Source organism: Tetrao urogallus (assembly GCF_951394365.1).
Source record: "Tetrao urogallus genome assembly, chromosome: 4".
Lineage (NCBI taxonomy): Eukaryota > Metazoa > Chordata > Aves > Galliformes > Phasianidae > Tetrao > Tetrao urogallus.
In genome coordinates this window covers 29,799,770-29,827,260 of record NC_136817.1, presented here as the reverse complement: position 1 = coordinate 29,827,260, position 27,491 = coordinate 29,799,770, and the positions used below count along the sequence as shown (strand labels likewise).

The 27,491-nt window shown below is 46.3% G+C and overlaps 1 protein-coding gene across 1 annotated transcript in view; it reads left to right on the top strand.

Moving 5' to 3' along the window:
- The window catches only part of SEPTIN11 (septin 11), a gene marked incomplete at both ends in the record, with an annotated part of 42,154 nt that extends 26,336 nt beyond the window's left edge, over positions 1-15,818 (top strand). Inside the window, 6 exons of the mRNA XM_079534606.1 lie at positions 3,147-3,333; positions 5,432-5,593; positions 7,293-7,389; positions 9,245-9,413; positions 14,943-15,075; positions 15,627-15,818. Coding sequence (XP_079390732.1) covers positions 3,147-3,333; positions 5,432-5,593; positions 7,293-7,389; positions 9,245-9,413; positions 14,943-15,075; positions 15,627-15,818 — 940 coding nt within the window. The remainder of the gene's footprint in view (positions 1-3,146; positions 3,334-5,431; positions 5,594-7,292; positions 7,390-9,244; positions 9,414-14,942; positions 15,076-15,626) is intronic.
- Positions 15,819-27,491: the final 11,673 nt, after the last annotated feature.

Below are 27,491 nucleotides of genomic sequence, written 5' to 3'. Positions count from 1 at the left end.
CCCTGTTTGACAAGGACTGCTGATAAATGATGGAAAGAAGCTTGGTGAGCACTTCTGCCAGCTCCCTCAGTACCTGTGGATAAAATCCATCCTGACCCATCAACATCCTCATTTGCCTGTCCCTCAAGTTCCAGACCCTCATTTCTATAGTGGAAGGGCACCTGAAAGGGTGAAGTGAGCATGGAGGGTGTTTGCCTTCCACTAAGGAAGATCTAATTCTAAGATCTAAGGAGAGATCTATTTCTATTCCTCCCTGTCCCTTAGGTCTCCTTCTCCCTGATGGCAACAGGGTAAGGGACCCTCTGCTACTTGCAAATGTCCCTATTGGTACTTTTCTTGCAGGGATGGCAATGTTTCCCTCCACCCATTCATCTCCCTTTCACACTCCCTGATATCCTAGTGATAACTGCTAAGTGAGCTGGCCTCTTGAGCTGGGAATAGCTCCAGGCAGCTCTCTACTTGCCCTGGGGTCTTCCTGATTTCAGGACCCTCCCTTGCACACTGCAATGCCCTGCTCCTCTGCACAACTGCCTGCCTTGTCAAAAAGTTGATGGTGGTCATCTCCTTAGCACCCTAATGGCTTTTGCTCATTGCATGTATTTCCAGCCAGCAATCATCAAGTGAAACTGGCATCAGCAAGTCAGTGTTGGTGGATACACTGTTCAGTACAAAGTTTGAAAGCAAGCCTGTGACACAAGCTGGTGTGAAATCTTCTTGCAGATAACTAGTGATAGGATGAGAGGTTATGGCCATAAGTTGCATCAGGGGAAGTTCAGGTTGGATATCTGAAAAAATTTATGCTCAGAAGGATTGATAATGCAGTGGCACAGGCTGCACAGGGAGGTGGTGCAGTCACTCTCTCTGGAGGTGTTCAAGAGCCATGTGGATGTGGCACTGAGGGGCATGATTAGTGGGCATGGTGGGAAGGGAATGATGGTTGGACTTGATGACTTTAGAGGTCTTTTCCAACCTTAATGATTCTATGATTCCGTGATGCTACCTCCTCAATTTCAGGACACACCTTGCACACCAAAATCCCCCTCTCTGCTGCTGAACGTACTTGCACCAGAGTTGATCCCCTTTGTCTATGTGCAGCTTAGTTTGAGTATCTACCTGAATTGAAATGTAGAAATACTTGAATATGCATTCTCATGTTGCAATTGTTTTTCCATCTTCAGGTGAATGGAACTCGGATTGTAGTTCCTGTCCACAACATCTTGCACTGCTCAAGTCCAGCTGAGTTTTGTTTTAATCTAGGCACAGATTTTCATGTTGCACGTATGAAGTAAATATTCTGGGCAGCCTGTGTTGTGAGCAGCCTGCACAATTCCTTATATACGCCCAGATGGATTTTTGCTGTTATGTTTAAAAGCAGTCATTTTGTGATAATGGCTAATAAGCTAATATTAATGCATTTCCTACATTTTGGAGCCATGCATTCCCTCATTACAGCAGTCCCATCTCCCTCTGCAGTCTTCTTTGCAACTCTGTTCCCTGCACCCAAATAAATGAGGGATGCTGGCTGTCAATGTGTGCACTGAGCAAAAGCCATAAGGGTGCTAGGTAGATAAACAACATCATCTCTTTGACAAGGCAAGCTTAAAGTGAAAGATTACACTGACAATTCTGCTAGTGTGGAGACTGAGCAGACACCGTTTCTTATTCCCTAATGAAAACTTTGATTTTTGAAAAATATCATTATTTTTATAATGCTTTGTTTCTGGAATGCTTCCATGCTCCCTGACCTGCCACTGAAGTGCAACTGTTGTCCTTGTTTTGCTGCTCCCTAGCCAACGCTGTGGAGCTGATGCAGAGAGGCACGCATGCATGTTGGAAGGAGCTCTGCACATCAGACACTGCCATATGCTCTCAGGCTAGAACAAAAGCTGCTCAGAAGAGGAGCAGGTGCTCGGAGTGGGGATGCTCTGCAGCTTGTTACTGCCGGGTCACTTTGCATTTGATTTATTCAGCAGACAAATGCCAGTGGTATGGGTAGTGAAGCCCCTCTAACTTCCTGGCAGCCAATTGGAGAGCAGGGCCAGAGACAGCCTGCGTTTTGCTCTGTCCCAGTGCAAAGCTCTGCTTTTGTATGGACTTTAGTCTGCCGCGTGTAAAATCTTGCTGCTTTATTAGCTTCTTGTGCCTGCAAATTAACTAACAGTGCTCAAATGATATTTTCTGAGTGTCCAGTGTCAGTGGCCATTGTGCAGCAATCGCTATTTCCTGCTATAGCTCTTCCTTGGTAAATTGAGCAAGACTCTGTTCTACGTAAGCCACAGTTTTGAGCAACTGCTTGAACAGCTGCAGTGGCATCTGGAGCACAGGGTCAGGACAAAAAACTTGTTGGCTGCCTGCTGTGTTTCCTGGAGAACCTGAAAACGCCCCATTGCTTGCTTCCTCACAGCCACTCCTCAGGGAGGGCATGAACACCACTACGAATCCAGTACTTGAGATAGTGGCAGTGTTGTCTGGTGTCAGTGCCATCCTCAGAGGTCTTAATTGGGCCAGAAGTTCTGAAGTTGCCCTGATGGAGAAAGCAGCAAACAGAGAAGTTTCTTTTCCAGAAGTATGATCAGTCAGATCAGAGCATATTAAACCATGTCAACATTTTTTTTCAGTCAAAACAGTCCGCCCATACAGTCTCAAACGTGCAGTGACTTTTGAGTTTTGCTCACAAGCTTCAATTCCTGAAAACGTTTTTTCTTTTTTTTTCCTGGGTATATCTCTCTTTCCTCTTTTAAGATCACAAACAAAATTATGGAATAAATAGGGGGAGGTGATTTCATGGTTACATTTTCTTGTCTTTGGTGATTTTCAATGGTGTTATCAGATCAGTGGTTCAGATCTCAATGGGAGATACTCCAAAACAGATTTTTCTTCAGGGTAGCAGCTTTGTGTGCACCTAAAGTCCAGGGTCTCTGCCACATCTCCTTGCTAATTTGTCCATAATAAACTCCCTGTGCACCAGGCAAAAGCACACGCTTGGTAGGAAGGGACTGTAGGTTGGATGGTGAAGGTAGGTACCAAGTGCAGCACTTTTCTTCATAATGCGCAGAGCACCCATGAATCTTCCTGAGTGTGGTTCAGTGACTTGTGTTGTCCCAGCAGTAAATGTTTGCTCAGTGCTCTCTCTTCTCTCTCCTCAGCTACAAGCCCATAGTAGAGTACATTGATGCACAGTTTGAAGCCTACTTGCAAGAAGAGCTGAAGATCAAACGATCCCTGTTCAATTACCATGACACCAGAATTCATGCCTGCCTGTATTTCATTGCACCAACTGGACACTCACTGAAATCCCTAGACTTGGTCACCATGAAGAAGCTCGACAGTAAGGTACTTGCTGCCCATGTTATGCCCACCGCACAGCTCTGCTGGTTTTTGTGGGCTTTATGACGTTGCCAAAGACCTAGCTAAACCTGCACAGAAAAATACTGTCTGTATTTAGCAGCAGGGAATGGCAGAGATGTGGTGTGAAAATTTTGTTACCTCAGGCTGGCTGCTGGGATGGGTCATAATTTACTGGTTCATACCTTGCACAGATTTAATAGAAGCGTAGACTCTCATTCTTTTCCAGTCCCATTCCCAGTTAAGAAACTAGACTGCTTTGCTCCACAGCTACGCTGTAAAATTAACAGGAGAGCTGTGGTTTAACACTGCCAGGTTCAGTGACAGGTTTGTTCACAACTGAAAGATTACTTGGCTGCTGGGGGAAAAAAAGTGTTTTTTCTTCTTCCAACCCATAAACAAAAATGAGAGGTTGAAGCTGAACTCAACTAGTTCTGCACTGAGTTTTTTTGCCGTCTCTAGTTTACTTTATCCAGTGACTAGTTTTGGTATAAAACCTCATATAAGTATATGTTAGAGGGAGAGAAGTACATCCAAACACGTAAGGTCACGTTATAAAGAAATACAAATCAGAATTCTGTGTCTGCATGCTCTGAGCACATCCAGCTAGACACAAAAGTGATTTGTACTTCAAGGCAATGTAATGTTACTCTAACCATGATCTGATAAACACCAAGAGTCTGAATAAATGTTATTCCACATGCATTTTTTCAGTTACCCTCCTTAAGTCGCAAAAACAGGAACCGAACTTGGTTTTAAGCATGGTTCCTCACTACTAATCAGTAAGAAGTTTTGATGTCTCTTCTTTCAGGGAAAATAACCAATGTACAAATGTACATTCAATTGAGATTTCTCTGTTTCTATACATCATGATTAAGCAGTTTAAATCTGTCCACCCTGATCCTGTGGATTCTGATTCTGCAAAAGATAAATGATGACGATGCTTCTTTATTTCCTAGAGTGACCCATTGATTGGGGTTTATTACAGTGATGGAGAAACATCCCTGCTCTATTTGGCTTAAAATAGGGTTATGGTGATTAACCCAAAATAAGCTAGCTGCCATTCATTGCCATTCTTTTGGCAAAAGGAGGATTTAATAACTCCAGGACATCCTCTGAACAGAATTAACTGATGTAATATAAGAGGATTTTCAAGTACTGTAGATAAAATCCCTTCATATAGGTCAATATTATCATCTTCTGTGCCAGCAATATTGTCGGAGGAGAGCAAGAAAAAGCAAGTTCTGCAAGATCAAAGACAGAAAAATGGTCTGTCTGGGAGGAGTGGAAATGAAATAACACCTCTTTCCTTCTTCTTGCATGCCTCTAGCTTCTCTCAGCACAGCAGACACTTGTGTGAAGCTTGCTTTTTGTGGATCAGTTCAGCTACATCTAGACTCTGCCATCTCTCTGGGGCTTTCACATGCTGCCATTTGCTGTTTACTACCAGTGTTGCACACTGGGTGGGGAAGAAAGTCAGTCCCTTATCTTTAATTTCTGTTAACTACATCATGCTGTTATCTTTGATTGTCCAAGAGCTGTAAAGGGACAAAACCAATCCTCGCTTTGTAGTGCAGTGGTGTAGTAGAGTGTGTGCATGTGGGTGGAGGAGCAGACCTCTGTTACTGCTAGCTCCCATCCTGCTGTGGTGGGACAGCAGTCCTGTGGTGTGCCCTCATGTCCCCGATAGCAGCACCTAAGTAAGCTCCTGTGGGAGGCTGTTGTCTGAGTTTGTCACAGCCACCCAGCCTGCTGTGGCTCAGAGAAGTGCCTATATGGTAATTTCCTTTTTTTTTTTGGAACAGCTTGTAATAGTCTATGACAGCATTTCCTGTGCAGCCAATTTGGATGAAGAGGGGAATATGACAGAGACAGGAAATAGCATGTTGCCAAATTGCATTTGACTTCTTTTTAAGGTCATAATTGCTGCTGCCTGCCTATCCTGACTATGGCAGCAGCCATGGGGAAGTCTTCTGTTGGGTTGGTGTCAGCTGGTGGCAGTGCTGGGGCTATTGCTGCAGGATGCGCACGCTGCCCTGTACTCTCCTCATGGTGCAACATGTGCAGTGCTGTCCTTATCTTGCAGGTGAACATCATCCCCATCATTGCCAAGGCTGACACCATTGCAAAAAATGAGTTGCACAAGTTCAAGAGTAAAATCATGAGTGAGCTGGTCAGCAACGGTGTCCAAATCTACCAGTTCCCAACGGATGAAGAGACAGTCGCCGAGATCAATGCCACAATGAGCGTATGTCTTTCTTTGAGTTCTGCTCCCACTGCTTTCTGTGGGGCAATCCTCAAGGGCTGGGCATATTATACTATCTTTCTTTTGGCTTTTGAACTGTGGTCTGAGCACAGAAACCAGGCTGGCCAAAAGGCTTTTGGCACTGGAGATACGTAGGCTGCTTAACCTGACGCATTTCTTTGTCTGCCAAGCAATTCTCCTCTGAGCATTTTTCACATCCTCCCCTTCTCACAGTGTTCCTATCTCAGGGAAGGAAGAGGATGGGAGGCAAGGCCTGGAGCAGTCAAGCAGAGGGCTGAGGTTTGGGTTTCCTGTCCTGAGTGACCATTTGGTGCTCGGTGGGGTGAATCACTTCTGCCTTTGTTTTGTTTTCTAGTGAGAGTGGGGCTGCCATTGATGCTCCTACTCTTGGCAGGGCCAGCAGCCATCAGTGGCATGGGCTCTGGCTTTCATTTCCTTTCCTTTTCTGCAGCAGTAGCATGGGAACTGAGGGCAGACAAGACTGAGGTAAAGTGAGCATTTAGTGGGTTTTACACTGAGAAATGACAGTTTGCCATGGTTCTGATTGAAGTGCAAGGGGAAGAATGCGAGTCCCAGGTTTCTGGCAGTGCCATGCCTTCACTGCAGGGCTCATAAGGCCATTAGGTGTCTTTAGCAAGGCAAGTAACACACAAAGGGATGTGCTGATTCCAAAGTAAGTGCATCTAATGTGAGCAAGACTGTGAGTGAACAGAAGATTGAGTTGCTATCAGCATTTCAGAGGGAGTAGAGGTGTCATAATTAAGCCATTTCCTTGTAACTTAAAGACTTGTGGGAGTTTCCTGCACGGCTGCCTGTAGACAGCAATTTCCACATGCAGCTGCATATCAGACCCTCTCCAAATCTCTGCGTTGTCTCCCCTTTTTCCCCACCAGCGTTGTGCTTGCAGCAGGAAGATGCTGGCACAGAGAAGGGACGTGCTTCTGCCCAGGCATTGTGTGTGTGCTATTTTCTTCTGCAGGGAAACTCCTTTGCCAGTTAACCACATCCTCTGGAGCTTGGCTTTTCCCTTTCCTGCCCAGCCCATGACCACAACCTGGCCGCTGAGGCACCACGCCTGGAGCTCACGCCCAGCCGCTTTGGATAGGAGAGCGCTGCGGGCTGAGCTGGAGGGAGAGGCAAGCTGTGCTTCTGGGAGCAGATCCCAAAGTGCTGCCACACCCGCAGAGAGACTGGGATGCAGCAGTGCTTGGTGACTCAGTCGTGTCAGCCCTGGGCTGGGTCACACTGGCTCTTCCCCTTGCTCACGGTCTTGTCCTTTCAAAGAGGAAGCATTAATAATTATTTCAAGCGACAGAACCTTGCTGAATTTTTAGCCTACCTTGCTTGGGAGGATGTATGTTATTTCCTTTTTCTCTTTCTTACTATTTTTTCTTAGAGTTCAAATTCAACTCAAGTTTGTCTTCTTCTGTGCTGAACATGGTTGTGTATTGTAATTACATGTAAAATATGTGCACTTCTTGTATTTTTAGGAATTCAGAGTTTGGGACTTGAGGTCTGAGCATGTTTCTAATCCAGACTGTCCTGTAGCTCTTTCTAAAACACTGGCTGAATCGCAGAGAGACTTAAGTAACTTAAATCCAGCACAGCTGCCACAGTAACCAGCAATCCCGGTCAGTGCATCAAAGGAAATCCCTAACCTTATTGTCCCTTTCCTCCATAGGTCCACCTTCCTTTTGCTGTAGTTGGTAGCACTGAAGAAGTGAAGATTGGCAACAAGATGGCAAAAGCCAGGCAGTACCCCTGGGGTGTTGTCCAGGGTATGTACCAGAAGCACAGATAAGTCCTTGTCATCTTGTCTCATTCTAAGGAAAGGTGCATTGATCTCTGAGTGCCCGTAATCAAAATCTGTCTTGGGAAAAGTGAGATTGCCACTCTAAGGCTTCTCCTTAAAAACAGGGCTTTGTGACCTGGAGATAGATGGGATTCAGCCTGGCCTCTTGCTTTAGGGAAGAACAGGGTGGTAACCCTACTAGGAAATGTTAAATAACTGACTTCTGAAATGAAGACATAAATTGTCCTCTCTTCTGTGTGCTTTTCTGCCAGTAATGAAGCATGAGCGATGGGGAAGATCTGAGCAACTGAATGGTTAGGACTTTGTATGCAAGTCAGAATAAATACATATAGCAGGGGAGAGGAGGGGTTCCAGGGAGGGGAGCAGGTGCTGTGCCCTACCAGCTTCCTTCAAGCAGGAGCAGAACCAATCCAATACTGACTGCTTGGTGTGTCTTGCCCTGGTATTCTAACACATGGATGCACAGCTTAAGTATGAAATCCCTCATAAAGTCAACTGAGAGCAGAGTTTAGCTCAGGATGTTTGAAGCCCAGACTGTCCCAAAGCTCCCTAAGATAGAGCTGGCCCTCGCTTTCCCAACTGGTGCTGGGAATTAGAGGCTTGAGACCATGCTGGTCTGTTGGTGGTTTTAGCTGCATATCCAACTGGAGAACGGCCCAGTGAGCTGCAGGGGAGCATCCACAGAACAATTCTGCAAAACTCATCCCGTTTTTTCTTCAGTAACACAAGCTGAGGCAGCCTTGGATTTATTGTCTATGGCTGTGTGCGCCAGAGGGTAATTCTGGGAATAGCTGACAGTTAGGAAAGAAGCTCTGTTTGGTAAGTCTTCTACTTGACATGTATCCTGCTGGGTTTTTGCTGTTCCCAGGAACTAAGAGCAGATAATCTAAGAGATTTATCTGGGTACCAGAGGGACTTTGAAGATCTGGCCCTAAATTGCCCCTTTCCAGTGAGACAGCTGCTCTGATCTCTGAAGGGGAGCAGCTGGAGTTCTCTGCTGGGTCCCCAAGGGCATGCTGCAGAGCTAGCAGCAGAACTGCTTGCTGTTTGCTGTTGGATCCTAAAAAGAGAACTTCCATCCCTTGTTTTTCAGAATACTCAAACTATTTTCTGCTCTGAAGCATGCAGTTCTCTGGTCGCAGTTCCATTGGAGGCTGAGCTGCTTGCTTTGCCAGGAGCTGAGTGGGGCATGCCAGACCCTGTTGAGCATAGAAATGGTAATGAGAGCACACATTCTACTGTACTTGTGAGCTGCCACGCTCTCAACCCCAAAACCAGAGGTGTAGGGCTCCTCTGTAAGGTCAGCTGCCATGGAAAAAGCATCTCTGGAGGGATATTCTCATATTCTTGCTTTTCCCAAAGCCACAAGTTGAGACTTTCTGACTGCCTGCCATGACCCTGTTGGTGACTTGCAGTTAGAGTGGGCTTGAGTGGAGAGCACAATCCCATGTGCAAAGGGATCATATCACCACCTTGCTAGTGAAGAAATGCACGTGGAACCAGAGAAGGGACAAAGATGAAAGGTAGTGGCTATAAGTTGCACCAGGGGATGTTTGGGTTGAATATTAGGAAGGATTTCTTCTCAGAAGGAGGGTAATGCATTGGTACAGGTTGCCCTGGGAGGAGGCACTGTCCCTGGAGGTACTGAAGAGATGCGGAGATGTGGTACTGAGGGCCATGATTCAGTCGTCATGGTGGGGATGTTCAACAGTTGGATGAGATGAATTTAGAGGTCTCTTCCAACCTTAATAATTCTATGATTCCAAGGAAACCTGGCTGCTGGATTTAATGTTCTCCCTGTGGATGGCCTGTCTTTGCAGTTGAAAATGAAAATCACTGTGACTTTGTGAAGCTGCGGGAGATGCTGATCCGAGTGAACATGGAGGACTTGAGGGAGCAGACACACACCCGACACTACGAGCTGTACAGGCGCTGCAAGCTAGAAGAAATGGGATTCAAGGACACAGATCCAGACAGCAAACCTTTCAGGTAGGCAGGTGTAAATCGGGTCTTGTACAGCCAGAGAGCTGGGAGGTCTTGGGGTTCCAAGTGTTTGCATTGACCAGGGAGGAGTAGCCATGGTCAGGAGGAGCAGCTGAGATCTGAAGTGCGACTGGGGAGTAGAACTTCGCACAGTGCAGTACTGCTCTCATGGCCTAGGATTTGTGCTGGAGAAACACAGGAAAAGGTTGGATGGTTGACAAAGCCAGTTCTTGCCTTAATATTTTGAAAATGTCTGCAACCACATAGGAGGGCTATACGTGCCTTCTAGAGCCTACAAGATGTCACCAGGATGCTTGAAGGCAATGCGTTTTGAGAGTAGGATATGACTCATTTCAGATCAAGTTGCATCCTAGGAATTTAAGAGGAAGGAGTATATGCCCACAGATCTATCTGCACTGTTGCTTAAGTTGTACCAGCTTTCTTTGCACTCTTTGAGCTCCCTTTGCTTAGCTGCATCAAATGTAAGCTGCTGGCTATCACTTGCAAGACCTTTCAGTCTACCTCCTACCTGCTGTTGGTCAGCCAGTATTGAGAAGTTTAGAAAAAAAATGATTTCTAAACACTCCTCTTAGAAGTGGGAATCAGCTTCTCACTGATCTTCATAAGCTGATGTTTGAAACTGTCTGCTGCTCTGCAGGGCAGAGAGGCTGCTGTGATGCAAAGCCTGCCAAGGGGATTGTTTCTGTTTCCTGATTTCATTGTGTTCTCAGCAATGTGGAAGTGGGCATGTTTTTGTAAGACACAGTAAGAGAGTTGGAGGTGGTCAGCAATCAGGGCTTGTAGGCATACCTGGCTAGGAACAGTTAACATCAGTTAACATTCTTTGTGAGTTGTCATTTTCAAGCTAGAAAAAGCTCTTTTGGAGATTGCAAAGCTGATCTTTCTCAGTTTTGCTGTTGCTTTCCTAAAACCCTGTGTACTGTCCAGTCTTCAGTAATGCTTACGTTCATCTTCCTGCTGGCAGCATCATAGAATCATAGAATCATAGAATCACCAAGGTTGGAAAAGACCTAAAAGATCATCCAGTCCAACCGTTCACCTATTCCCAATAGCTCCCACTAAACCATGTCCCTCAACACAACATCCAGCCTTTCCTTGAACACCCCCAGGCTCGGTGACTCCACCACCTCCCTGGGCAGTCCATTCCAGTGCCTGACCACCCTTTCTGAAAAGTAATACTTCCTAACGTCCAGCCTGAATCTCCCCTGCCGCAGCTTGAAGCCATTCCCTCTGGTCCTATCACTAATGACACGAGAGAAGAGGCCGACCCCCAGCTCACTACAACCTCCCTTCAGGAAGTTATAGAGAGCAATGAGGTCTCCCCTGAGCCTCCTCTTCTCCAGGCTGAACATTCCCAGCTCCTTCAGCCTCTCCTCATATGGCCTGTGTTCCAGACCCCTCACCAGCTTTGTTGCCCTCCTTTGAACACGTTCCAGGGCCTCAATATCTTTCTTGCAGTGAGGGGCCCAAAACTGGACACAGTACTCGAGGTGCGGCCTCACCAGAGCTGAATATAGGGGAACAATCACCTCTCTGCTCCTGCTTGCAACACTGTTTTTGATGCAAGCCAGGATGCCATTGGCCTTCTTGGCCACCTGGGCACACTGTCGGCTCATGTTCAGCTGAGCATCAATCAATACCCCCAGGTCCGTTTCCTCTACGCAGTCCTCCAGCCACACCGCCCCAAGCCTGTAGCGTCGCTGGGGTTGTTGTAGCCGAAGTGCAGGACCCGGCATTTGGCCTTGTTGAAACTCATCCCATTGGCTTCAGCCCAGCTCTCCAGCCTGTCTAGGTCCCTCTGTAGGGCCTTGCTACCCCCAGGCAGATCCACGCTTCCAGCCAATTTGGTGTCATCTGCGAATTTACTGAGGGTGCACTCGATGCCCTCATCGAGGTCATCAATAAAGATATTGAAGAGGACAGGCCCCAGCACCGACCCCTGGGGAACACCACTCGCGACCGGTCGCCAGCTGGATTTGACTCCATTCACCACCACTCTCTGTGCCCGGCCCTCCAGCCAGCTCCTCACCCAGCCAAGAGTGTACCCATCCAAGCCTCGGGCTGCCAGCTTCTGCAGGAGAATGCTGTGGGAGACAGTGTCAAAGGCTTTGCTGAAGTCTAGGTAGACCACATCAACACATCCTTCCAGCTTCCCAGAGAGCTGGGTGAGTCTCTTGAACCGAACACTTGTTAGTTGCTTGGAAATTTCCTCCTGATGCTTTTTTCCCTGGGAGAAGGGCAAGTTTTGAGATGGTCAGGTGATACTTTAATGGCCCCTTTCCTCCTCTAATGCAGACACAACTTTCTAGCTGCCAGCTCACTCGGCCAAGAGTCAGGGCCAGGTACAGTAGCTGCGTTTTGGCTATATCCTTTCTGAGATGAATGTGATTCGTGCATTGAGATATGAACTGATTACTGAAGGAGAGATCCTGGGATAAATGTTCTTGTTGACCCTCTGGAGCTAGTCCAAGGTGCTGTGTGAAGACAGTACCACGGTCTGATGCTTTAGGTTTGTTTTATTGTTAGATACAGTTTATACCATCGCTGACAGCTTTGTTGGTTGGAAACCCTAGTCATTATCCAGGGATGACAGCTGTGTGGGAATTTGGGAGCAAATGTTTATTTTCTTCCTCTGTTTCCTGTGCCTCCCCACCTTTTTCCCAATAATTGCACCCGCTGCCTTAGCAGCATCCCACGCTCCTCTGCCCCAAGGGAGAGCAGTTAGGATTACACATGCATCTTTGCATTGATATCAGTTTGTCTCTGTAATGCACATGCATATCAGGAGGTGACATGCCAGTATCTGAGATGGTAGCCATGCAGATCACCACAGACAGACGTGATTTGTCTCTGATGTTCACTGGGGAAAAGCTGGGTCCATGCTGTTACTGGAAAGTGGCAGAGTGTGACTCAGTGCCACAGCACTGAGTTTGCTTTGGTTAGGGTTTTGATTTGTGGCTTGCTGAGATTATGCAGCTGAGTTTCCTCTGTCGTGGAGAAATTGTACTGAGATCAGTCAAGCCCAGTTCTGTTACGAAGCCCAAGTGTGAAGCTTTATTGGATTTCCTTTCTGGAGAGTAATAGCTTAAAATGGGCTCAGCCCGTCTCTTCCAGGAATCTAAGGAATTTCCATTACTTCCTGTACATGAGGCCTCTTTTGACCAAGCTGTAAGTAGCAAGGAAATGAAAATGTACAGAATTTCTCCATCTGGTACGTGCTAGTTCAGAGCAGTTCACTCTGGCGGCTTCCTCCCCCTTTCCAATAAACAAACAAAACTCGTGAACTCAAGCTGTTTGACTGAGGCCAGTGTATATTTGAAATGAAGAAAACAGCATCTTTGGTTCTCTCTGTTCTTCTTGAGACTGGTGATCAAAAGCATGCCTTTGCCCTGTGCCTGGGTGCTGGGAACTGCGGGAACAACAGCTCTTCAGCCAGTTTGCACTGGAGAGCCCCTCATAAGCCTCAGGGGGATCTGGGCAGTTACCCAGCCAACTGATGGCAATGAGTGAGTGGCTGCAAAAAGGAAGCTGGCAAAGCATTTAGAAGGTCATCCTTTAGTGTGGGGTGTGTTTGTTGGGAAATCCAGATACTCTTGGAACATGTGTTTGTGCACTTAAAAAGCAAATTCCCTTGTCATCTTTGTCTGTGAGAAGCTGTAGGATTCCCAGTTGATTTGAACTGTTATTCTCTTGGGACTATGGGAGTTTTCTCAAATGCAGGCTGGAGTTGTTGGGCCAGTTTCCCTGTGAACTTGGCTTCTCTGGAAGTCAAAGTAGCTTCAATGTGGATTTTGGTTTTCTAGCCTGAGATTAATGGCAAGTATTTAAGAAGAAAGCTGGGATGAGCACTGAGCCTGGGCTCCTTGCAAGCTTTTCCCTGCTTGCACATCACCTGGCATTGGATTTTTGGAAATGAGCTTTGCAAAAAGTTGTTGGCAGTGCAGGATATTACAATTAGTAGGGTGGAGAGCTTTCCAGTTCAGTCCATAAGGCTCTGCTGCTCCCTGGGATAGCATGTCACTAATTGCTGATCCCATTTTTGCACACTGAACAGTAAAGACCAATCTTTACTGTTTTTCTGTGCTAGATCCTTCAGAAGGGTTTATGAATTGAAGTTTTATTGTTGACAGTCAGAGGGTTAAGTCCAAGAATGAATTTCAGGGAGGCTTCAATTCAGATGTCCAGATCTCTATCTGCTGCAAATGGAGTGACTCTTAATTCAGCCAAGAATCCAAAGGTGCCTCCTGCGCTGCTCTCACATGAGAAGATTTTTGTGGTATTACAGTAAGTGGTTTTCATTCAAGATGTGAGAAGCTGTTGTGGTCAGCTGGGATTGAGCGATCGCTCCAGGGTGGCTAGTGCTGTGCAAGAAAGCTCTGGGCAGTCTCTCCTAAGTTTGTTTTTTTTTAGGACTGAATCAAAGCACCCATTGGTTAACAGTGCTAAGCCCAAGGCTTCTGTCTTTGTGTCTAGTTTTGTTCCCCAATTCATAGAAAAAAATAACAAAATTACAGCCATAAGCTAGGAAAGACAAAACCTAGGCATTAATGGGATGAAGACATCCCACTGGCCCAGTGGTTAGTGTGTTCTTTAGGTTCATGCATGCAACGAATGTCTCTGATTGCAATGGAGTTTTCACTTAAAAAAGAGAATTTCAGAAAAGCTTCTTGGGGAAATAGTTATCATTCCCACACTGTAGTGGTGGCAGAAATATCCAAACCCATTTAAGGAATAAAATGAAAAGGAATTTGGCATCTAGAGCTCCTACAAGGCTCTGAAAATCTCAGAGGTGCATGGACAATATATTTGGTGTCCCAGTACTTGCTGTGGTACCTCAGTGCTGGGGAAATAAAGAAATACAAGGAAGTGGAGGAGGAATAAAGGTATGAAAGAATCCAGTGGTGTGGTAATTCAGTAGGAACGATGCCTCTCATTTGCAAAAGCTTTGTTCTTCCTTTACAGTTAGAGGAGATAGAGAGGTCCCCAACGTGGCTTTATCTAAATAAAGCTCCTGGTCTGAATCCATTAGTAAAAAGTAGTGAAAATTAATTTTGCTTTGTGTCAGTGTCCTGCTTAATGAGCTACATAAAGCCAGGTTTTGCTCTGTGGTAGGCCTGCCTCTGCTCCACAAACCTTACGCTTCCAATGAGATTCAGGACAAAGAGTGTGAGAAGTGAGGACACGTGAATCAAGCATGTATCAAGACGTGTGAGCATCAGGGAATTCTGTAGGTGATTCCACAGTGACTGCTTATTTTGAAGGACATCCTGACTGTTAAGCGACTTGCAGGATCCTGAAGTGTGCTCATTTTTGCTTGCTAGTTTGACCCCCTGACCAATGCTGCCATCTAGGAAGCTAGGACTAGTTTTGGTGGAGGCATTCACTCATTCTTGCGAGTCAGAGACCTCTGGTGACGTTTTGTGAAAGTATGATGAAACTCATGACTCTGTATGAAATGCAGTTCTGACTGGGTTGTTGTTGTGTTTTTTGGTTTTTTTTTCTGTGTTTTCGCAGTCTCCAAGAGACTTATGAAGCAAAGAGGAATGAATTCCTGGGTGAACTCCAGAAGAAGGAGGATGAAATGAGGCAGATGTTCGTCATGAGAGTGAAGGAAAAGGAAGCAGAATTGAAAGAAGCTGAGAAAGATGTGAGTATATTGTAACTCAAAGGATGTTGTGTGAGGATGTTTGAGTGGGCTTTTTCCTAAGAACTCAGGCACCTTGATTCTAACATCAAGCCTAAAAAGCACCTTGCCCGTCATAAAGAGTTTCAGGGAACAGATGTGGACTCAGCCCTGCCGCGGGCTTGTGGTGTGACCCCATCACATCATCGATCACACATCTGCCTCAGGGAGGAGCAGAGAAAGCCCCAGAAAAGGTTATCACCTTGACTGGCTGTGTTTTCTTGCTTTGCACAAGCAAAGAGAGAGTCTGGTAGGTACAAAACGGCGAGGAGCAGAACATGAGGTTTGGAAATGTACTTGTGGAGTTCCTGCAAAAACTTAAGTCTCGCTGTCTGTGCTTGTGTTAATTGTAGAGCTTTTCTCACAAGGGCTGATGTGCTTGGAGGACAGATCAGTGACTTGTTATCAGCGCAGGGAGATCCCAGTGCTGATGGAACCACTTTAGGCATCATTTCCTGTAACTTGAGTTAAACATTCTCCTTTTCTCTTCCAATTTATTGTTTCTGTCCTGGCAGCTTCATGAAAAGTTTGATCATCTAAAGAGGACTCACCAAGAGGAGAAGAAAAAAGTAGAAGATAAAAAGAAGGAGCTTGAGGAAGAGCTGAACAACTTTCAAAAGAAAAAGGCGGCAGCTCAGCTATTACAGTCACAGGCTCAGCAGGCAGGTTCTCAACAAACCAAGAAAGACAAGGACAAGAAAAAGTAAGCGGATGTGATCCACATCCTTTGTAGGGCTTATTACAATTTGGGGGGGTTGTTTTTTTAATTTCTTGCTGCATGTCTGTATTTGCTTTTTCCCACTACCAGACTGGAAACTGGGCTTTTATCAGAGTGGTCAAATAAAATATTTTTTCTAAAGGGTGGGCCAGGGATACGATCTTAATTTTTCTCTGGAGGAATATCTTCAAATCTTGCCAAAATCTGACCAGAATGGGAGAGCAATCAAATGGTGGAGACCTGTGATCTGCCCAGCATCTGCTGGAACAGCTCTGGGATGTTCTGGGTGCAGATTCATCTGTCTGAGCCAAAATTAAAAAGGGGTCTCTACCCATTCTTCCTCTCACCCAGCAGTAGTCCCCAGTTCCCATTCTTTAAGGTTATAGTTGTAAGTAGAAGTAAGATCAGAAACCAAAACCACCATGTTATTTTTATGTGGAAATCTTAGTGCCAAAAGCGAATATTTGGAAGCTTGCTTTAGAGTCAAGTTTTTCTTAGCAATTGCTATGGTACCATAACTGCAGGTAAATGGCATTTGTACTTGTATTGAGTTGACATAATAAGCTGCAAAACGCTCGTACGTTTTAATAAACACAATAGCACTGTTTTCTACTATTTTATATTTGTATGCTAGGAATATGATTCTCTACCCTCCAGTGCTCTGAGATTTCTGCTACTTCAGTAGTAACCAAGTATATCTGTGGACAGTCACTTGGGAAGCAGTTTTTTAAGATGTGTTCAGTTTGGACCTAACTCTGCTTCCACTGAAACTGGAAGAACATTGCCATTGATCTGGGCTCAGGGTTAAGTCTTTGCAGAGCTCTTCTGAAAACCTCTTGTTTGATCCAAATAGGTTTAATCTCCTTCTTGCAGCCTGCACTTAGAGCTGGCTATGTTTAGCTTGCTGGTAGTGCAAGAAACTCGTAGTTATGACTTGCTACTGGCTACTTCACCATCCTTTCAAGAACAGAAAGGTCCACTTAGATATTGTGTGTATGGTGAAGCCAGGCAGACATTGCAGAGGTGAAGCTGACTGTGCACAGCTTATTTGTGTAGTGTAGTGAAACAGATTACTGTAACAATGGCTACATTGAAGCCTCCTGTTGTTACTTCCATCCATTTTTTCCAGTACCCAGTAAGAAGATGCTCATGTGAGTCCTTTCTGGGTCATCTGCAATAATGACATTAGTTGATAACTGCAATCAGGAAAGCTGCAAAGGTGGTAAAATAGCCAGTCTCTCTGGGAAATGCTTCTTTCAATCCACACACAAAAATGACAGTTCCATGCAACGCAGTGCATTTCTTAAGTTGACTCTGGCAGAGTAAGCTACTCTATTAACACTAAGTTGTCCCTGTTAAAAGAACTGAAATGCTTATAGGAATGTGGTACAGACTCTTCTGTCTCCTTTGCTAACTTCAGCCAGCTCTGAGCTGCCTTATAGCGTGGGCTGTGAGGGTCTGTGGTATTGCATATATACTGGTGTATTTTTATATTTTGGGAAATCATGCAGATGCTTACTGTACATCCCATCTCTACAGCTGGGTCAGTGGCTGTCATCCATCACTCCTGCCCCTGGCTTTCCACAGGAAAGTGGGGAGGATCTGGGGCTAGTTCCTCTTCTGATATAAATTGTTGTAGCTCCTATGGAGCTGTGCTGCTTTACGCAAACTGAGAACTTGGCCTTTGGCACCCACTGACATACAGAGGGCAACTGTGTGCTGCATGCTCTGCTTGGCTAAAGGAATCATTGCAGACTGATTGGTGCTATGCCGAAGTGTAGAAGCGAGAAATGTCTGGCAGCTGACATCCCACTCCGTGAGAATGCCTGCAAACAGGGCAGGCTGAAACACAAGGTGCAGTAGCTGCTTCGGCAGTTCTGTATGTCTGAATTACTAACGTAGGCTCTAAAGGGAAATGCTGATGTGTTTCCTTGTAGCGCATCCTGGTTTTTCTAAAGGCTTTAAATTTCTCTTGGCACTCCAATGAAAAGCCATGGGTTGTATAGGTAAGGCTCTCAACCTTCTGTGCTGGCATGGGCTGTGGTGGTGCTTGTGTGGCTGCCAGAGGAAACCTGTGCCATGCACAATACCTGTAGCCTCCCAGCCAGGAATTCACAGGAATACTTCTTTCCCAAGGTGGGGTCTGTTTTCTTCAGCTTGGACAGCGGAGACTTTCCACTGTGCTGTACAAGCTGAAGGGAAGGCTCAGCACCAAGGCTGCTGCTGGCACAAGTCCATGAGGTAGACATCTTGGCCCCCTTGGCTATCTCTGCAGGAACAAGCTGTCTTCTACCTGATTTTTTTCTACTCCACTTCTTAGAATCCTGTAGATTTATGATTTTTTCACCTTAAATTATTGCAGTTCTGTCCTGATGACACAGCTGCACTGGACAGCACATCTATGTGCCTCAACCCCTTGAGACAGTGTAGCACACTCCAAGACTTTCTTAAATCTGAGATTGAGCATGCTGCCATAATTTTGGGATGGGATTGTGCTTCAAACCCACACAATCTGGAGCTGGTTCCTGCCAATGGGTTTGGCAAAACCTTTTGAAAACAAGAGCAGCAAATGGACTTTTGGTTCTTCCTGTTTGGTAGATCACCATGTGCAGGCCTCAGTGTCGTTGGGTTACTTGCTCATCCTTAACTTGCCTAGGAGCCAGGACCATCTGTTTGGGCTCTGTTTCTGCCAAGATACTTCTGAAATCCAGATGGAAAACTTAAGTTCCAGCTTCATTTCACTATAATAATTTCCAGTCCAGTGTTGACTCTCTAGGTGTTATGGTCCATGCTTATTCCCAGAGCAATCCCTTAAGTATAGTGTACACGTCATGGCCTGGCCCAGCACTCTGTTAAAAGGATTTAATGATGTCTAAAGGATCTGAATTGGGCTTGAAAACCAATTTTGGGGGACCTCGGGGTGCTCAGCTCTGAGACATCTGCATTTCAGAAAAGGCTGGCACAGCTTTCTACAAGAGTGCCCGTGTTCAAGTAACCCAAACTGAACATCTCCAGTCACGTCCTGCCACCACACATCTCCTGAAAATGCATAGTTTAAAGGCACCAGCATACATACACCTGTAACCCTGGATAACTTTGGTGGTTGAATGTTCAGTAGTTCTTCCCTGTTGGATTTGTTTTTCACTCGTGCTTGTCACATAGGCTAGAGTAGAGCTCAGTCTTGAGATTTAATTTCTTTTTAATTCCATAATCCATCTGCATGCCCACCCACCACAGTGGGTTGCTGGTGTCCCAGTGTCAGCTCCCCCAGCTTTTCTTGATTTTGGTGGTTTTGATTTTTTTTTTTTTTTTTTTTCATTTTGGATTCTGTTATTGCTAACTTTTTGTTTTTGTTTTTGTGTTTTTGTTTTTGTTTTTGTTTTTTTTTAACTTGCAGTGCAAGCTTCACATAAAGCCTGTCAAGCCAAGGATGTTCCTGCATTCATCTGCTTTTGCAGTAATGTTTCTGCCATCTGTTTTTTCTTTTTTTTTTTCTTTCTCATTTTTAACCTGAATAACTATTAACTCATCTAATAACGTAGTGGGAACAAGAAGGAAGAAGGGTTGCGTGCAGGACTTTGTGCAGCAGGAAACTGAGGGGGGAGGAAGGGAGGGAAGCAAATGATACCACGTGTTTTTCTGGTCCATACCAGCAATGGTAAATCACTCTTGGCTCAGGTCTGAACTGAGTCAGGGCTGGAGTTTAATTCTACCTGTATCCCTTCAGTAGCTAATGTGTTAGAGCAAAATAAGCCCTGCTGTTGGGGTGGGATAAGGGGAGGGGGGTATCTGTGTGTAGATAACAAAAGTTTAACTGACCTTGCATGCTATTACATTTGCATGATTTTTTGTTTGTTTGTTTTAATTAGCTGCTGTTTCTGTTGTCTGACTGGATAATATTAGTTGGGCTGGGTTTGCTGTCATGTGCTGGCATATTTTTACAGCCACCCTTTCAGGTCAGCTCAGTAGCTCCTTGCTGAATGTAGTGGTGGGAGCTGAGTGGTGTTGCAGGTACCTGGAAAAGGGACCTCTTTTCATGCTTTCCATGCATTGCTTGCCATTAAAACCCAACTTCAAAGAGCGCTGGGTTCTTAGACTATTAGCAAGACGTAGCAGCCCCTAAGGAATAAATGCCCAGGCAGAAGGCCTAAAAAAGAGGGTACCTTCAACATCCCCCTGCTGCCTTTGGGAGTGTTCCTGCGTACATATAAATGCAGATCCCGTAGTTGCAGGATCCAGGTTTCCATGCTGAGAGAATGCTGTTCTGCCAACCAAACGGTGGTTAATGTGAAAGGTGGGAATTAGGGTCCCCATCTCTGGAGCTGCACGCTCCAGAGCAGAAAATGTGCCAATCCCTGAACGTTGATGGATGACTGCCCCATTGCCTGAAAAACATCAGAAAGTTAATGCCTCCAAGCCCGGGGAGCTTTGCACAACAGCTGTCAGCCTGAGAGAAGGGCTTTCTCCAGATAGATTCATTTTTGAGGAGGGGCCAGAGGTTTGTCACTACCTGCAAGTGACTCGAGATCCTTGCAGGGGTGGAGAGCGGCCGAGCAGGGAGATGTGACATACAAACAAGACACCTCTAGCATAACCAGGCCTCACTCTGTGGCCATCATGGTGTGAAATCAGTCTGCTTAATGTCTATTTTCTATGCCATTGCTTTTTGGACAGAATCTTTCCCTTCCTACCCAAGAAGTGGCGAGCCATGCTTACACTTTGACTGCTGGATTTCTTTCTCTTCTGCTGATGTACTGCCAACATTTCCTTTGCTCCTAGCTAGGTAGTCTCCTCTTTCTTTCTTTAAAGCACTCCTAAAATAATTCCCTCCACCTGAGTCTCACACACTGCAGTTCATTGCTTGCTTCTGGGATGGTATTTCTTGCCTCTCTAAATGTTCAAAAAAAGTCAGAATTGTCACCTTTTTCTGAAACAAGACAGAATCACACTTTTTGGAGAGTTGGCTGACAAAATGTGTTTGGGAGTTGACTTTATTTATTTGTTTGTTTGTTTTTTAATCTATTTTTTTTTAACCCTTACCACTTAAACATGGCTTTGGGAAGAGGAAATACAAATGCAGCCTTGTGAACATGCAGCAAAAGTTGTAGATTAGTAAGCTGCAATAAAAGTCATCGTCTTTTCTTTTGATCACACCTCCTGGTCTTATCAACCAGGATGTGCTTCCATCAGGTTAAATGCGATTCTTAGGGAGCTATTTTGAAAAGCAAAACTATGATTTTTCTGGCTTCTGGCAAACTCAAGTTTAAAATCTTGAGTTATCAAGGGGGAAATCTGTTTGCTGGCACGAGCTATTTAGTCACATCACATGCTCTTGTCTCAAGCCTGAATGCTTGTGGCAGTGTGCTTTGCTTCAGCTGTCTCTGTGCATGCCCTCTCTTTAATTACCAGCGCTTTGTGCCAAGTTGAAAACTTAATTTTACCATTTATTTGTCCTGCTTCATTTGACAGCCTTTCCAAGGGATGTTGGCAGGAGAAGTCAGCTGAGTCTAGCGGTTTTTGTTGTTTTTTTTTAATAGAAAGCTGTGGCCAAATGCATCAATGTCTTTTTGACTGGGTTTCTTCCTCCAGTGAGAAGCAGGCTGTTCTGGGGAAACTGGGCTTAAACCATAAACTTGCTAAAGTGAAAGGTATTGTTTTGTTTTCTCTGCCAAAGATGTTAAAGTCTTTTTCTCCTCAGTCCCCCAGGCCATGTTTAGCTGGTTATTGCTGCCCTTCTTTCTTTTCTTTACTTACGCCTTTTTTCACAGTAGTCCCTGGTTCTGCATGGAGTAAGGGATGCTTTCAGTCTAGCTGGATATGCTTTCACCTTGCATGTAAGTACAGTAGTAAGAGATTCACCTTTCCGTTCACCGCTGATATGGGCAAACCTGTTGTGTTTTTCTGGGGGCTTCTTTAAGTCCACTTACTTACAAGTGGCGTTGTTGAAAACCATTAAAAACTTTCTGTAATAATTCGCTTTTGCTAAGATTTTGAAGGAAAAAAAAAAGCCATAGGGAACATAACATCCAGCTGCTATTGAATGTCTGAAGTTACCCTGCATGGCTCTGTGGGTCTACTGGTGACAGTGGGGACAGCGGCATGGTTGTGTTGCTCATGAGGCATTGCGAATGTCAGTGTGGTGAAGCAATGATGATCAGTAGCTGCTAACGCTGCACGTCCCTGACACTGATATAAACACAGGAATAGTATGGATGAGCAGGAAAGCGTAGGGGCATGTATATTTCTGGGATGGTGGTGTTCCCTGTGCAGGGAATGAACCCCAGAGGTGAGAAGGGAACACAAGGCAGGCCACCGAGAGGGTTGTGATGGCTCTGCAGAGGTGGGCATGCGTGTGCCTGGCAGGGCAGGGGTTACCTTCTAGGGAACACACCCCACACTTCTCTGTGGCCCAAAAACCACAGTACACGTTGCACTGTGTGTGTGTGCTTTTGACAGCTTGAAATCCCATCAAGGAGATTTGTATCTCGGTGTCTGTCTCTAAGCATGCCCTTACCTAACGTGAGCAGTGTTTCTGTGGGTGGTTCTTATCCTGCTTCTCTTAAGGCATCCGAGTGTGGATGGAAATGTCTTTTTGTGCGTGCCATACCAGGCGTGTCCATCTGAAGCCAGCTACCACTCGCCCTCTGAGATGTCAGCAATGCACACTTGTCTCTCTGCAAGGGCCCTGGCTGCATTTGCTGCATGCCAGATCCACATCACTCTTGTTAGCATGGGACAATACAGATATGAAGGGTTTTTTAATTAACGGAAAATAAAGCTGTGAACAGCGGTAGAAATATTGTATTTGTATACATTTTTAATATTCTGATTGCCTTAAACTATAGATGTAGAACTTTATTACCTTGCTATTTGAAAATAACCCGTGTTTGTTACTAAATAATTGTGTAACCTACATACAGTGTTAATGCAAAGTATATGTACGCATCTGTTAGATATTGTCACTTTATTTGATGTTAAAGTATTTTTTTTTAATTACAAATTGAATAATAACCTGGTAGCATAAGCTCAGTTCTTTCCTGTATGTGCTTTAGGCTGCGCGCACAAGCAGTGCCGGCACTCGAAGTGGGGAGAGGAAATATATTTTTACCCAAACGCTTTGGTCTTGGAGTTGCCTTTGTGAGCTGGCTTTGCCGCTGCTGTAGCGGTGTGCCGGGGCTGAGGCAGTGCAGGTGCCCGGCGGGCTGCGCCGTGCTGTCACACTGTCTCCATACACTTGTGTTGGTGTCGGTCAGTCTCTGCCTGTGGCCGTCCTGAGCGCTGTGTGTGCTCAGGCCTCTGCTGCCGCTGCGGTGCCGTTGGTTTGGATGACAGCTCCCCGGCATGCTCCCTTCCTTCACACTTTAAAATGCCGTCCCTCCGTTTCTTTTGTCTCTCACCTTTTGTGTTTCATTTCGATTCTGAACTTCTGTTTCTTTCTCTCTTTCTCTCTGTAGCTTCTTCTTTCTGTAAACGCCATTTGCCACAGCCCCGTGCTCTCCCAGCAGACAGCGGGCACCGGAGGAGCCCGTGGGCCCCCGCCGGGAGAAACCATCTCATTCCTCCATCTCGTCCACCCTCCTCTCCTCCCTTTTGTTTCCCTCCTGTGCATCTTGAGGGCGCGTGGTGCTGTGTGTCTGTGCTGGCCGTCTGCACAACCGAGGCTGCCAAATGTGACAGAGGTAACGACACGAGGGGAGAGCTTGGCCGTGATATGCAATATTGCACTGCAATCTCTTCCCCTCTCCCCTCTTTTTTCCCTTTTGCCATACCGTGCTGCTGGCAATGAAGAGACTGGCGGACTGGCTGGTGGCGTGTGTGTAGCCACAGGGCTCCTTGCTGCCTCTGGATCTGGAGCTGGGACACCACAGCCTCATCACAAGTGTGTCCCACGCTCCTCTGATGTGATGAAAATGTGCCCACAGACCCACGTGCCTCCTTGGTTTTGATATGGAGCTGTGAGAAGCAGAGGTGGCTGCTGTTGTGTACTGCTGCACTGATGGATCTGTTCTGGACACTCAAGGCTTTGTTATTTTCTGGCTGTACAAGCAAAGTAGGGAGCTTCTCGATTGAGCCGCACTGACTTGTGCTTGGATTAATGGCTTCGTTTTGTGCTTATGAAGCCTAGTTAGTAATGATTTATTTATTTTTTTCCAACCATAAACATGGGTTACTTGTTTACTTCAGCTAAAGGCTCAAAAAGTGCCAAAGAGTTGTTCATAGGTTAGAAAGAAGCCTCTAAGCCTGGTGTGCAGTGACCTCTAGCTGCTCTGCTGCGGGTGGAAGGAGGCAGCCTGAGCCCCTTCCAGTGTTTCCTGTATGGAGTCATGCACTTTAACTAAATACTGATGATTTCTTCTCATCTGCACACCTCAGTCAAAGAATTAACCCCCTTTACTCTGCTGTGGATGGGTACTGCTGAATGTTTTGCCTCTTCCCATCAGTGTGTGGAGCACGAGCTGCCAGGGGTTAGCTGAAGGCTGTTTCCCAGAAGCACAATGTTTTCCAGCACTGCTCAGCGATGGGGGCTGAAGCTCCTTCCACACGGGTGCCTGTTTTTCTCAAGTGGCTAAAAAACCCTACAAACTGTTTATCCTGGAAACAACCCAGTAACTTCATAGTTACCATCTGAAAGATTATTAAATATTGGCCTTGTGTGTATGCAGTAGGAACTCTTATTTTAAATTTGTGGTGAGGGTTTCTCCGGTGGTAGCAGTCTGGCCTGTGAGACCCCAGAGCAGTGCTGCAGCCCTTCTCTTGAAATAGAGTCCGTTGCTTCACAGAGTCCTCTGCACAGTCCTCTGCCTCACAGAGTTGTCTTTCTGAGCCCTGCCATGTGTCAGCTCACCTGTGCCTTTATTTTGCAGTTCCTGGAGTTGTGCTGTGCTGATGCCTTGAGTCCTGCATGCAGCTCTGGCCCTCGTGTCTCCAGAAGGACACAGTGGAGGTAGCAAATGGCACTGCAGTGCTAAATGGGATGGAGTGGCAGCCTGCTCTGTGAGACTGCTATTTGGAGAAGGAAAAGCTGAGATGAGAGTGAGCATTGGCTTTGCGGTGAGCTGGAGGTTGCAGCACACGTCCTCTAGAGGTCCCTTCCAGCCTAAATTTTTCTTTGAGTTTGAGTTACGGTGTAAGCCCACTGAATGGGGCTGGTGGTAGTTCCTACCTGCTGGTAACCAAATCAACAGGACCAGAGGCAGGGGGGTGCTCAGGGAAGGAGGAGGGAATCTGCTCTAATCATTGTGACTGATTTTCCTGGGGAGCAACTATGAACTTCCAGGTGTTGCCCAGGCTTAAGGATGTAGATAGTATCAGCAGGAGGTTAAAAAAAGAAGTGTGTTAACAGAGAACAGAGCTGTAAGGAATCTTAAGGGATTGGACAAATTAAAGCCACTGCCATCCCTAACCCGGTGGATACTGTTTGTGTCCCTTGTGTGTGGACATGGGGCAGGAGCTGAGCTGGGAGCTTTCGGGCTTTGCTTTGCTTCCTCCCTCACGCCCAGGTGTTACAGGTAGAGGTGTAGGTGTCAGCCCAGGGAGGGGATGGCAGGGTGAAATGTGTTGCTGGACAGCCCTGCGCTCATTTGTCGATTGGTGTCACCAAATGTCCCCAGCGGAGCTGGAAAGCAGCCTCACCCACAAAAGTCAGCAGGCGCCTGACATTCTCAGGTCTTCCGAGCAGACACTTTGTGGCACAAAGGGAGAATGAGGTGTTGCATGTAGTGGCTGCACAGCAATAATGCCAGCTCTCCTTTACATGCTACAGATCGTGCTTGGAACAATTGGCAGTGCTCTGCTGACACAGGGATGTGGTGGTTGTACACTTAGGGTGCTGACATGAGTGTTTTAGGTTGGATATTAGGAAACATTTCTTCTCAGAGTGGTGATGCAGTGGTAAGGGCTGCCCAGGGAGGGGGTGCAGTCACCGTCCCTGGAGGTGTTCAGGGACCACAGAGATGTGTCACTGAGGGATGTGGCCAGTGGGCATGGTGAGGATGGGCTGGATGTTCTTAAGGGTCTTTTCCAGCCTTCATGATTTTATGATTCTGTGTTCTGGGAAGTGCAATGCTTTTATCCCAGTGGTGTTGAGGGAGATCAGGCAGCCTGTGGTTTGCAACAGTTTTTCCTTCTTGCTGGCTATTCCCTTGAGCCATATTCTCTGCCTCAGCTGCTCTGGAGCCCTGCTGGAGCAGGCAGACCTTGTACTAAGCACGCTAGGCAGTATACATACTGTGATGGACTGAAGACTGTGAGGGAACCATAGCAGGGCTCACCAGAATCAGGGAATTACGTCTCATGTCCCTTCAGAGCTGGGTACATGCATTTGGGTCATGGGTGCTTTGTAAAGTTAATCCTTCTGGTAGCTGTGTTGGTTCTCCTTAGCAGTGCTGGTCAGGCTCCTGTCTGTACCAAGACATTTCTGGCGTAAAAAAAGTTCAAGGGATACATTTGCAATCACAGAGTGTGAGTTTTATTTTCAGAAGTGCCATGGGCCTGCAGGCCAGCCAGGCAGCGCTCTACCAGCCCACCAGCAGGACTGCATAGGTAGGTCTGCCAGACCAGGGCAGGTATCATCTGTCCAAACTGCATGCTGTATCAGTGGCTGTCTGTATCCAAGTGAAAGACCATCGGTGTGGCTTTGTGCTCAGCACCAGCAGAGCAGGGTGTCTTCCTCTGAAATATGTTAATACAATTGGGGTTCAGGAAGTGCTATGTCTGTGACACAGGGCAGGCACCGCTCTCATTCCCTCACCTTCCAGGAGGAGAGATGCCAAGAATGGAAACTGCCTCCGTGCAGAGGCTCACAGCCATGGCTACAGCACTTGCTGGAGAAGCAAAGAACTGCTCCAGCAGTCAGTGTTACCTTATGCTGAGCTTCCCTGCCTTCTGTTCCAGCCCATTCCCTGCCAGCTGGCACAGCCAACACCCTTCCCTTTCCTTTTCCCTTTTCCCTTTTCCTTTTCTTTCCTTGTGCCATATCCGTTCCTTGCCTTGTGGGTCTGCAAATTGGTTCGGGCCTCGTGAGCATTCTACTGCTGCTGCCAAATAGGGTGGGGGAAGACTTCTTTTTTAACCACAAGGAGAGAAGCATGTGAAGATAGAGGAAGCCAGTGTAAGTTGAGGCTTAGAGTTATTGCTGCTAGAGGACACCTTTGTCCTCATCTTCTCTTCCCCTTTGATGTGCCTGATGCAGTTGGAAGCAAACTAAACTAAGCTGCAGTCCTACAACACCCCCTCCAGGTTTGTACCATGCAGGTCTGCAGAGCTGGGAGTCACAAGAGCCTTCACTTGCCTCTGGCTGCACCACAGCCACAGCCAGGGCTCTCGGCTCTGTCAGGATGGGCAGGAGCGCTTTGCTCAAACACACAATGCGCTTTGCTGGTGGGCAGCCTGCAGGTTACCTGGCACTCGTGATGAATCTACTGCTGGAATTTGGGTCTGGTTTTGCTCTGGGCTGTCACACTGCGTAATTTAAGGGAGAAAGATGCGTGCACTGAAGTGAGATTGAAGTAATGAACTTTAACACCAGCGGGTGGTACCCTTCCACGGCACCCTGGTTGCCCAGTTCTTGGCCTCCCAGGTGTGGCACAGAGCAGCTTCCTCACGGCCTCCATGTGAAATGGATCCCAAACCCAGGTAAGAAGCGTGAAACAGGACTCGGAAT